The sequence below is a fragment of the Panthera pardus genome, unplaced genomic scaffold, assembly GCF_024362965.1.
Source record: "Panthera pardus isolate Hobbes unplaced genomic scaffold, ASM2436296v1 HiC_scaffold_21, whole genome shotgun sequence".
In the NCBI taxonomy this organism is placed as follows: Eukaryota; Metazoa; Chordata; class Mammalia; order Carnivora; family Felidae; genus Panthera; species Panthera pardus.
Genome location: NW_026526777.1, coordinates 12,000,963 through 12,013,754, shown reverse-complemented (window position 1 = coordinate 12,013,754; position 12,792 = coordinate 12,000,963). Strand labels below are relative to the sequence as shown.

Below are 12,792 nucleotides of genomic sequence, written 5' to 3'. Positions count from 1 at the left end.
AGCTCCAAGATGTCAGCACAGAACCTGACTTCATGAAACCAGAGATTATGACCCAAGCCAAAGTAAGAAGCTTAACCAACTGCACCACCCAGGCACCGCGCAGGTTTCTAAACACACTTACAGGTTTACAGTCTGTCTTTTCAAGCTTGATTCATCTCCTCATCAGCAACAAAGTTTCAAAGTGCTCAAAAAGATACACAACCCAAGGGGTTACTGCAGACTAAATCATACTTAGACAAAGTAAATGCCATACCCTGAATCTTTCTTCATACTATAAACCCTTCTAGTTTTCTCTCCAACTAACCATTCCCCCTTATCCACCACCACCTTTATTTAGCAAATTCTAAAACAAAACAAAACAAAAAAACTATTCTACTGAACCCTCTTTCTTTGTCTCTCTCTCGGTCAGCCCTGTTTTTCTAACTTTCTTCCACCAAGGTAATCTTTGCTTATGACATAGTGGGTGTTCCCCTTTTTTTATAAACTTTAAAAATTCCAATCAGCTTTGCTTTAGTTTGCATGTAAAAAGTCAGTATGAAAGAGAGGATGCCATGGGAGTCATCAGAACACAATGACACGATTTTAGGATCACTTACAAGCAATAGGAAAATTTTTTAAGCATCAGAAAAAAGTAAGATAAAAGGAGAAAAATAAAGAAGAGAATACAGAGATAAGATACCACATAAAAACATACACATGAACATACATAACAGAGTAAGTATACAGAAGGTAGCTATAACTAGTAAATACAAAATATTCTTTCAATACATCACAGTAAAAAATGTCAGCTTATTTACAACATGGATATTCATACTATAAATATATACTATGTTATTTCACACACAAATGTCACATCTTGACACACTACCAGATGATATGTGAGTATGAGATTTTTATTAAGAGAAACCTTGAGAGATAATTCAGTTAATTCCTCTTTTCTAAGTCAAGCAAGATCTAAGACCTGGTAAAACCTGTACCTAAGAATGAAACAGAAAATCCCAGGAGTCCTTGGTAGCTGCTTCTAATGCTTAATGAATTGTACCTCTTGCTAAGTGTCCTCCTGTAATAGTAATATCCCAGATGTTTTAAACCCTTCCCTCAGCAGAAATGCCAGCAGACAGAATGTGAGGAAGCCATCTGTTAAGTCCAGTCTCTACTTAAAAGAAACTTCTCTTGTCAGTTTTTTGGAGGAGCCTTATTTTCCAGTCTTTGCTGAAAACTAGATCTGTTTTGGGTTACAGATTTAAAACTTGATAAAATTCCACTGAGGGTAATTATAGTTTTAAACATTATCGTTTTAAGCATTTAAAAACTATCAGGCTATCGGTCTGTGAATTACACTAATATAGTAAAATAGTGACTAAATCAAATGTAAGTTTTACAAAAAAAAAATGCTAAGTATATCTAGAAATATTTCTAAATTTAAAAATATATACCACCTAAACACATACAACCTAGATTACAAGTAGCAAATTTCTTCATGAACATAATTCCAATAAAACTATTATGAAAATATTGCAGAAAAATAGGAAGAATTAGCATTTCAAATAGTGTGTCTTTATAACAGTAATAATATATTTTGCTGAAAGACCAAACACGTTTTATTCATAATGTTTATGTGCCTAACTCCTAAAAGTCTGTTACTCCTTGAATATAATAGACATTTATTCTCTTTAAAAAAACCTTTTAAAATGTAATAGCCTAGAGAAATATCACTGGCCAATATTTTGACACTGGCATTAACTTCTTTGGGGATGAGCAGGATGAAGCAGGACACACACTTACTACACGGGGACACAAAACCCCTGCACTTTATCTCCCCGAGGTCAGATGGCTTAGTCGCGGCCTCAAAGTGCTGGCCACTATTTTCTCTGATCAACGTGACCACAATGACCAAGCAGCCTTCTTGAAAAGCTTCTTTTTTTTTTTAATTGTATATTCCATTTCTTACTCTTAACTCTTGGGCTTTGTATTTTTTTTTTAAAGACATTCCCCCTTCCCTGCCTATTCATACTATTAATTACACACTTTAAGTGAAAATGCCTTGTTTATTTCTCTGTACTCGTGGTAGGATTTTTAAAAATTACACAGCTGCTTAACAGCTTTCAGCTATTGATAAAATACTTCTAAAAAAAAAAAATCTAGCCGTAAACCATTTGTCTGAGAAAAACAAGGGAAAAGAGATGAATCATTTGGAATGTGTGAAATACAATCTCTCGGATGAGTTTTTAAAATAATTTCAAATTATAACCCATTTTATAAATTCTACAGCACAATATTTCTATAGATCACAGCTTTATGGGTTTAAAGCAGGGAGATTTCCTACATAATATGTGTCACTTGATTACCTTACAACTTCTATATATTTACAATAAAGTTCACTGATTTTAAGTTGGGTGGCCAACGTATCTTCATTCCCCAAAGTTCCCTTGTGCTTCCTGGCGTCAGTCTCCAACCCCCACCCTCATTCTCCAGCAAACGCCCATCTCCCCCGTCCCTATATTTTTGCTTATTCTAGTATTTCATACAACTGAAATCATACAGTGGGCAGTCTTGTTTCTGGATGTTTTCACTTAGTATAATGCTTTTGAGATTCATTCATTCACTCATTCATTCATTCCACAGTTATTCTGTGTATCAGTAGTTCACTCCACTGTATGGATACCATCGTTTATCCATTTATCAGCTGGCGGGTATTTGGGTTGCTTGAACTTTGGGCTGTTACGAATAAAGCTGCTGTTAATATCTGATTCCAAACCTATGTGAGCATCTATTTTCATTCCTCTTAAATACCCAGGAGTGAGACTGCTAGATTTTGTAGTACATTTATGTTCAACATTATAAGAAGAAACTTTCAAACTGTTTTCCAAAGTTGTTGTGCTATCGTTTGCGTTAGCCGTGCTGAGAGCTCCGATCAGTCCACAACTTCTTCAACACTTGATGCCATGAGAATTCACTTCAGTCACCCTCTTGAGAAAGAGGCTACCGTACTTTTGTTTAGCATTTCCCTAACAGCGAATGATGCTGAACACCTTTCAGGTGATCACTTGCCATTTGTATGTATCTTTTTTGGTGACGGGTCTGTTCAAATCTTTTGCTTTTTTTTATTGTACTAAGTTGTACAGATTCTTTCCTAATGTGGCTACAATTCGTTTATCAAGTATAAATTCTGAAAGAGAGGCTTGCCTTTCAGTTTCTTAACAGCTGTAAAACATGGAAGTTTTGAATTTTGATGAAGTGTAAATGATCAACATTTTTCTTTTATGCTCATGCTTCTTGTGTCCTAGGAAATCTTGGCTCAATCCAAGCTTTCCCCTATGTTTTCTCCTGTAAGTATTGTAGCTTTAGCTCTTATATTTATGTTCCATTTTGAGTTAATTTTTATATATGGAGTGAGGTAAGATTTGAGGATCGTATTTTCCCAGTTTCTTAAACCCAAGACTTAATGCAATAACAATTTGTTGATACTGATTAAACACAGTGTGAAATAAGAAGTCTTCTGTACTCATCCTATTTAAGCATCTCAACTTTGAATAATAAGCAATACTTACCTCCTCTCTTTTTAACTTTTTATTTCATAACAGTGAAAGATTCACTACTGGCACACACACACAAAAAAAAAACGCTCAAGGAAGTTCCATGCACCCTTCCTGCAGTCTCCTCTAATGCTAACATCTTACGCAATATCAAAACCAATAAATTAACACTGGTAAAATTCACAGAGTGTATTCAAACTTCACCAGTAATACATGCACCCATATGTGTGTGCATGCAATTCTACCAAATGTGTAACTTTGCAAACACACTACCACTATAAGCACTTAACTACACATCAGCACAAGCCTCCCTTGTGTTAACCCTTCTAGCCATACCTGTCCCTCCCCGCTCACTTACCCATCACCTTTGGCAACCACTAATCTATTCCCGATCTCTGTAACTGTGCTATTTCATGACTGTTACAAAAACAGAATCACGCAGTACACGTCTTTCTAAGATTGGCATTTTTCCACTCAACATATCTTCCTTGCGGTTCACTAGAGGTCTTGTGTCAATCAATGGCTCGGTCCTCTTTATCGCTGAGGAGTATTCCTGGTAAAGCTGTACCACAGTTTAACCATTCCCCCACTGGAGGACATTTGCATAGTTTGCAACTTTGGGCTATTATAAATGAAGCTGGTTTTGGGGTGCCTGGGTGGCTCAGTTGGTTAAGCATCTGACCCGATTCCGGCTCAGGAAATGCTCCCAGGGTCATGAGATGGTGGGATAGAGCCCTGTGTTGGGCCCCACGCTGGGCATGGAGCCTGCTTAAGATTCTCCCTCTCTCTCTCTCTCTCTGCCCCTCCCCCGCTCATACGCACATGCTCTCTAACAAAACCAAAAAACGCTGCTTATGAAAATCCATGTATAATCTATATGCATCTTTAACTGCTTTACTTTCTGACATACATACTGCAAAGTGACACAGAATGGAATCTGTTTTTAGAAGATTAAATGTTCAATTAAAACAATGCATGACCACAGTCAACAGGCTTACGGAGGGAGATTGCCCAAATCCTGGCCAAAATAGAAGATGTTAGTAAGGATGTGAAAAAGTATGTACTTGTGCATGTAAGGGAGGAGGGAACAGAAAAGGGATGACGACAGGGTCCTTTGCAGAAGGGCAAACATTTAGTGTTGTCATTCTCTACTGGATGGTTCTTTCGTTTTACATTTGTTATAGCACACAGACTAAACCCTAACCTATTTTCAAAGTTTGGGAATGTTTGATAACAACTCTGTATTGCTTTAAGGGAAGTTGATTTTGTTCTGTAAATAAGACCTTTTTTAGTTCCAATACGAACATTTTCCTTGATGATCACAACGCACTATAAATGCACGCATATGTGTCAGATTCTAAATTTATTTTAGGCCAACCATGCTACAATTTATAGAGAATTAGAGAAATAATTATTACTCAAATATGGTAACTATAAGTTTCTCTGATCATTTTTGGGAGGTTCTGATGTATGTTGGATGACATGCTTTGGACAATGGCCTTTAAACAAAAGACTGACACTTCCAGATGACATCAGCAGGGAGGAAGAGCATGCGAAGAAACCTTACCAACAACAGCTGAGGGCTAAGTCCAGCTGCCTCCAATGTACGGCACATATCCTCAGTAGAGCTTTCTCCATGCAGACACTTCCAAAAAAAGAAGCTGCCTAGTAAAACAAAAGCAAAACGCATGAACCAACAGCTACTTACCATTTGGACTAACATTCTTCCTGAATTGCAATCTAGATCCCCAGAGAAGCAATACAGCACGAGAGAAGAGAAATGAATGGTTCGGTTTGTTGACTTTACAGCAGAAGGCAAATCATTCCATGTCGAGCACTGTCTCTTAGTATAAGTAATAATTAATAAAACTTTTATGACATAGTGCCTACATATCCAGAGCATCTTATGTTAACTGAAAAACATACATTAAATTTTCTCATTAATTTACTTTTGAAACAAACTGAATCTCTGAGATGCTGTGAACTCCTCCCAGGCTTTCATCCAGAAGAGGCAGGTTTCAAAGAGCAGTTTATCATGCCACCTACCTAAAGCCACATACTCCTCTTCACTCATCTTTTTTATGTTGATCGCATCTTTCTCATATTCTAAATATTCCAGGAATGTTTTTACAGGCAACACACCATCCTTATCATCAGAGAATCGGACGGTAGTAGTTCTGGACTTTTCCTGTTTGTACTTCTCTAGTAATGCCTGGAGCTTATGCAGTTCTTTTTCATCAAGCCTCAGTAACACAGCCAAGTCCTTAAAAAATAGGAAAAAAAAAAAGTCTTGACTAGACCATGACTCTTTCTCTGACTCTGCCAAAGGAGTCGACCCCATTATCTGAGGTGAAATTCAAGGCTATAAGCAAAAGACGGCTATAACGTACTCCGCTTAAAACTTTACTCTCAAATCATGAGTGGGGTGTTATTTAAATAAATTAATCTTGAAATACTACATATAACTAAAAGTACCATTTTTATATAATGTCTTGAGAATATTCTCTTCTAAAATGTTCGGATTACACCTAATCGTATTAATGTATAATCAGAAAAAAATTACCAGAGTATCAACTACAACCCTTGTGATTCTAAGAAAACTAAAGGTCTGTTTGAAACAATATTTATTAAGCAGCAAAAACACAATAAAATAAAATACCGGAAACCAATCATCACTGTATTTACATGTATATCCTCTATGTAACTCTTAGGGACACAGGGATTGAAAAGTCACAGATAACATCCTGCCAGCCTTTCAAACTATTTTTATATCCCATATGTGCAAAAACATCTCCTGATACTATTATTTTTCTAAATTAGGAATAAGCATACACAAACACACACATACGTAAGAGACCATTTTGCCACAGCAAGCACAACTTTCTTCCCCCCATGCTACCTGATAAAACTGCGCTTGTTTAAGAATGCAGCTTTCTATTTATTAAGGCTGTTGTTTTTAAAAACAAGCAGTAAATTGCAAAGTGCACTGAACACACACCAGCAGTTCAATTCTATACTGAATTGATATGAGCTTATATGAACGATGTCCCACAGACAACAAAAATGATTTCAAATTTGAATTTTAGTTTTACATGTACAATATTGGCCATTCAGCCTAGAAAATGTATATTTTTGAAGGATCTAAAAGTCCACAGCAAAATATAATTTTTATAATTCTTAAAAAGTGCTTTAAAACTTAAAAAAAGAACAATCAGTTAAGAAACTGATTTCTTAAATTTTCTGAATCTTTTCTATTTACAGACTATACTGGGGCTATTAAGTGGAAATGAATTCTATAAGGGATTATTAATGACATATACTTCACTTTCTCTGGCAAAGTAGGAGAGTTTGGATCTTACAAAAAAATCAAGCACTTAAGAATCTATGAAACGTCTAGGCAATCCTACAGACATAATTAAATCAACCTGACCTTTTTGTTGTTTGAAAGATTTTATACTATTGCTGAAGTAGAAAGAAAAAAGATCCCCAAAAATGGCTTTGTCGTTTATAATGGCAATCACAGAAAATGATGAAGACTGTTAAAATGCTTTTATGAAATCCATCTATAATCCCAAAGATTAAAAAGATGTTAAGAATATGTAAGGGTTTCCAATAGAGAAAAATCTTCTTGTTTTTCTGTTTAAAAATTTTTTATTCACATACGTATATTTAAAATAAAAGGCTTCCACTTTAAACCTCAATTAAGTTTCAGATACACCTGGTAATTTTCTAAAAGCATTATCAGTGACTTGACAAATAACTAAAATCGCTTAATTTTCCTTTAGAGAGAGAAGTGGAAGACAAGAGGCTTTCAGGGCAAGCGACCTGTGCCCAGTCACACACGAATCTGAGAGGAAGACAGGACAATATTTCCCTCTGTTCCCTATTAAGAAATTTATTTATTTATTATTTACTTCCTTCCCTATTGATTTCTCTGTATGGAAAGTAACAATTTGTATACATGCCCCAGAAATGAGTAATACTGCACCATAATGAAGATTACAAGGCGCTGCCATTTTTTAATGTTTTACAGAATAAAAACATAGAACAGTTACTATAATGAAACACTATGATGTAAGACAGAATTTTTTAAAGCATTATGTAGTATACAACAGAGCAAGCTGTAGGAATGTGTTCACAAGACCACCACACAAAAACCAATCTCTTCTGTTTGGCAGAATCTTTTTTTTTTTTTCTTTAAAAGAAATTAAAATTTTCCTACTTTAGTAAACCAAATTTATTATAATTGGCAAATCTTGTCAAACTTATGTGGTATGAAGTAACCTTAAAAAAATGAGAAAAAAACAATGCTTCTATGGTAGTAAAAATAGATTAATAATAAAATGTAATATCTTAGCACAAATAATATAAATTTAACATAAAGGTACAGAAAGCCAGCAGGGGGTCTGGTAAAGAAATACACCTTTATACTTCCTAAAAATTCTTAATTTTCTACTTTACTATCAATTAAAACATTAAAAATAATCCAAGAGATTATTTTGTATGATGAGGAGTAGAATTACTTACATTATCTGAGAATGGTGTGTCTGAATGAAAATCAAGGGAATTTAACTGACTGACAGACTCATAAAGATGGAGTAGTTTCAGTTTATTGGCACAAAACTGTAGCAATCCTTCATCCACAGACTCCAGTTCTAAAAAGGTGGAGGGGAAAAATACATTAAAGAGATCTAGTTAGCCGACTCACAAAAGATTTTTCTCTCATTAACATTCATAGTCTTATATACTTCCCTGATGTTTTATCATTTTTTTAATTTAATTTTTTTATTTTTAAAAATTTATATCCAAATTAGTTATCATATAGTGCAACGATTTCAGGAGTAGATTCCTTAGTGCCCCTTCCCCACTTAGCCCATCCCCCCTCCCACAACCCCTCCAGTAACCCTCAGTTTGTTCTCCATATTTATGAGTCTCTTCTGTTTTGACCCCCTCCCCGTTTTTATATTATTTTTGTTTCCCTTCCCTTACGTTCATCTGTTTTGTCTCTTAAAGTGAAGTTTTGTCTCATGAGTGAAGTCATATGATTTTTGTCTTTCTCTGACTAATTTCACTTAGCATAATACCCTCCAGTTCCATCCACATAGTTGCAAATGGCAAGATTTTATTCTTTTTGATTGCTGAGTAATACTCCATTGTATATATACACCACATCTTCTTTATCCATTCATCCATTGATGGACATTTGGGCTCTTTCCATACTTTGGCTATTGTTGATAGTGCTGCTATAAACACGGGGGTGCATGTGTCCCTTCGAAACAGCACCCCTGTATCCTGTGGTAAGTGCCTAGTAGTGCAATTGCTGGGCCGTAGGGTCGTTCGACTTTTAGCTTTTTGAGGAACCTCCATACTGTTTTCCAGAGTGGCTGCACCAGCTGGCATTCCCAGCCTGATGTTTTATTCTATTAAATATTGAGGTACTTAATAAGCTACAAGTATATATTTTCCATCATGGAAAAATGTCCAAATTCTTAAATGAAATAAGGCAGACTAGTAGTGGGGGGAGGTGGGGAAAAAACAGAAAGAGCTATCTGAGTCGAATACTCAATTTTTACAACACTAAACCGAAAGCAGCCTTGAAGGTATCCTCCGTCAGCCCGGAGCTCACACGCTGCCTCCTGTGCCCACACACAGAGGACAGCCGGCAGGAAGCTGCCTGGCTCCCGTTACCATGGTGCCTGCTGCCAACTGTGACTGTGACAGGCCCACCCTCAAGGGAGGCAGAGACCACAGTGACATTCCCCATCCGTCCATCAGGCTTTTTGAAGAAAGTTTAATACCAGAGAAATACTCCTCTCTGTATAAAACATGCCTGCGTGGCAACTTACAAAATTTTTTTAACCTTTTATTTATTTTTGAGAGACAGAGACAGAGAGACAGACAGACAGACAGACTGCAAGTGGGGGAGGGGAAGAGAGAGAGGGAGACACAGAATCTGAAACAGGCTCCAGGCTCTGAGCAGTCAGCACAGAGCCCAACCCGGGGCTCGAACTCACAAGCCGTGAGATCATGACCTGAGCCGAAGTCAGATGCTTACCCGACTAAGCCACCCAGGCGCCCCTCCTGCGTGGTAATTTAGATATAACCTAATATAAAACAACCATTATTTCAAAAGACAGACACTTTACCTCCAAGAGTTGTTATAGCCACAATAAAACTTATTAAATAGGTAAAAATTTTTAGGAATCCCAGTTCTGGGTAGAACTTGAAACCAGTGATGATTTTACAGAGCTCCAACAGTGGTGTTTGGTTTGTTCTCACCTCAGTGCAAGATAAATTCTGATTTAATAAATTTTAAGATTTTGATAAAGCCTTGAGGGACAGGGGAGCTTCAGAAGCAAACCACGCTTTTTAACAGACATTTCCAACAAGTTGTATGCACTAAAGAAGTTCACTATCTTCCAAAAGGCAGCTTTAAATACGTGTGGAGAAAGCAAATCTCAAAATTAGGATGCTGAAAGTGTTGAAAGAGGATACTATGATTTGCTAATTAAACCACTTTACGTTGGCTTAAATATAAATATAAAGCTGGCTTTATATAATTAACATGACAAGCAGAAAGTCACAACTAGATGAAGTCTGCAAATTGCACACTACAATTTAATTGATGTTAGGGATTCTGAATAAATTGAATTTTGCTGGCCTAGCTAGCTGGAGTACAGAGTTAAAATCCTACAGATAGAGATGTAATTATTTTTCAGACAAATTCTGAACAGCAAAAAACAAAAACAAACAAAAACAGAACTAATAATTTACTCATAGTCTGATTTGGGAAGTCCTCAGTTGTTCCTGAGGGAAATGGATGAGAAAATGTGGATTCTATACACTAAAAGAATATTAATTCAAAGCATACATTTTTTTATCATTTTTCCTGTCAAAACAAAATTAAAGAACTCTTCATCTGCAGAAACTGTTCTCCTCCCATAAAGGTAAACAGAAGAAAATGCCAGCAAGAGAACCTGGCTGTTTTTTGCACACCACCAGCTCATCTCCTCCCCGTGCCAATGGCTTTCACATGTGTATAACTGTATCAGAATAATCACTTCTCGCCATCCTATGCTGGTGTCCTTCCCCCAGTAGAGAGATTTGAAAGAGTAATATTTTTATATTCAGAGAAAGCTCAGAGGAAGATCAGCGCATATACTAAATAGGGAGTAAAAGTCTCCAAATGCCATGTCTTATATGTATTATTTCCACGCTGAAGTAACATCATGGTATCTTTAACAGGAACAGCTTTCTATAATCAGAATTGTAAAATCTGAAGCGAGACCAGAACCTCCAATCAGTACAAACCCTATTACCTTGATTTTTTAAAGTGTCCATTAAAGTCTGAGTGATGTTTCTAAGGCAGGAAAATGGTAAACGTTCACTTGCCAAAATGCTTTCCAAAGCCTAGAAGAAAGATATTGAGCAATTGCAACAATTAAAAGGTAATGATTTTGTTTTTTAAGTTTTGTATTTATGCCTACACCTTCGTTGCCCCAAATTCCCAAGGGAAGCTCCATTGGTAAGATGTTTTAGCATACGTACCTGAGAATGAGGGTTGTATCATACGCAATAATCAATGAATTTCATCGCATACCCAATATGGTGGATGACAAAAAGTCCGGACTCAGAATGAGACAACTAGAAGGCAACCGGTGTTTAACAGAACGGCCAAGACAAACAGAAACCGAGACAAAGCCATTCACCAGTAAGAAGAGTGTAAGTCTATACCCCACGGGCATAAATGAAAAGCAGAGGCTGTTGCTGATGTGCCAATAACAAAATCTGACAAGAACTTAATTACTGCTTAATGACTGCATTTGAGCACGGCCAGGTCAACCTACAGGCCATGGGAGATATATATGGCGCCACCTCACCCCAGCTACCTCTCCTGCCCTCCCCCAGTAGATGCTCTAGAGCCTTCACCATAGTTCCAAAATCTCCCTTTATGCCTAAAGAAGCAACCATCAGAATCACCAATGGGTAGACACAGCGGCTGAAGCTCATACTTATCCTTTCATACTACCACGTTAAATTGGCTTTTTTATCGATGAGATTAAATAGTTTCAAAGGCAGGCTGAGAATATGGCATGAGACAAAAATGGTACCACAACCCCCTCTGTGTGTGTGTGGGAAAGAAATGGGCTCAGGGGGTGGCTCAAGAGGTTGGTCAAGCCCATGATGTAGTCGCCTCACTACATGGTGGATATAAAGAAAGCGACTTTTGAGAAAGGTAACACCCAAGGAAATGTAACCGCCTGTGTTCTGGTATTTATTACACAGAGGGGCAGCTGGCTGCCTATTTGTTCAGTCTTCTCAAGCCTAACCTGGTTTCCTTTCCCCCCTTAGTGTTGAAAACAATACACAACTTTTACTATCAGCTTTTCCAGCATTTTTAATAAAATTCATAGTTTCACGCACAATTCAGTAGTGCAGTAATTTTTAAAAAGGCCAAGATGACAGTCTGTAATATGCTAAAGTTCCCAGTTTTGTTGTTCCAGGATGTAAGAGAAAAGACAGTATCAAAATGAGAAGCCTTGTTTGGGTGAGAGCCCTCCCTTTCTACAGATTCTCTGAACTACCTCTCCTGGGTGCCCGCCTTGTCAGAGGAACGTCAGCTTTCATAACCAAGACTCTGCCCTGAGGAACATGAGAGCTAATTAGCCCTGTCAGAATGGAAACTGGATGAAAAGTCACAGGGACTTGCCTGTTTTACAATAAAACAAGAAGAAGTGTCTCAACAAAATGACTACCACAGTAAGAGGGGATAAGAAATCAGTATTCACTAAATTCTCCCACACATCGGCATTACTTTAGTTGCTGTGGATTATGAAACAGACATCTTTGGTGAAGAACCTACTTGAAGGGGCTTAAACGAGGTAAAAAGGAAAAAAAACTGGTGAGCTATAACCCATGTACATCAAGTAATTAGAAAACAAGGAGCCGTTAGCTATTCGGTTCTGATTAAAAGCAGACTAGGAGTTCAGAGATGTCCACGGGGATTGAAGCGTCGTGTAAGAACTCAGACAGCCAAAACTCAAACAGCATTATGAGGGTTTTGATAAGAGGGTGCGAGGACAGGAATCACAGTGAATCGTCACAGCAGAATCCCAAACCTGGCAAAACTCAAGAAGTCTGACAAGGGCCTCTGACACAGCACACGTGAGAACGCGAACTAGCAGCACAAGGACTTCGAGAAGCAATTTTTCATCAACTCGTACAGCTAGCGTAGCTCATGCCCTACAATTCCCCT

The 12,792-nt window shown here is 37.3% G+C and overlaps 1 protein-coding gene across 5 annotated transcripts in view; it reads right to left on the bottom strand.

Annotated features, from left to right (window-relative positions):
* RAB3GAP2 (RAB3 GTPase activating non-catalytic protein subunit 2) overlaps positions 1-12,792 on the bottom strand; it is a 102,280-nt gene that overhangs the window by 27,993 nt on the left and 61,495 nt on the right. For all 5 annotated transcript variants that reach the window (XR_008424542.1, XM_053908962.1, XM_053908964.1 and 2 more), the window contains exons 18-21: positions 10,856-10,946; positions 8,064-8,191; positions 5,583-5,799; positions 5,104-5,201 (exon numbers count right to left, since the gene is read on the bottom strand). Coding sequence is in view for 4 of the 5 variants with exons in the window: in XM_053908962.1 (XP_053764937.1) it covers positions 5,104-5,201; positions 5,583-5,799; positions 8,064-8,191; positions 10,856-10,946 (534 nt within the window). In the remaining variant the exon portion in view is untranslated. The remainder of the gene's footprint in view (positions 1-5,103; positions 5,202-5,582; positions 5,800-8,063; positions 8,192-10,855; positions 10,947-12,792) is intronic.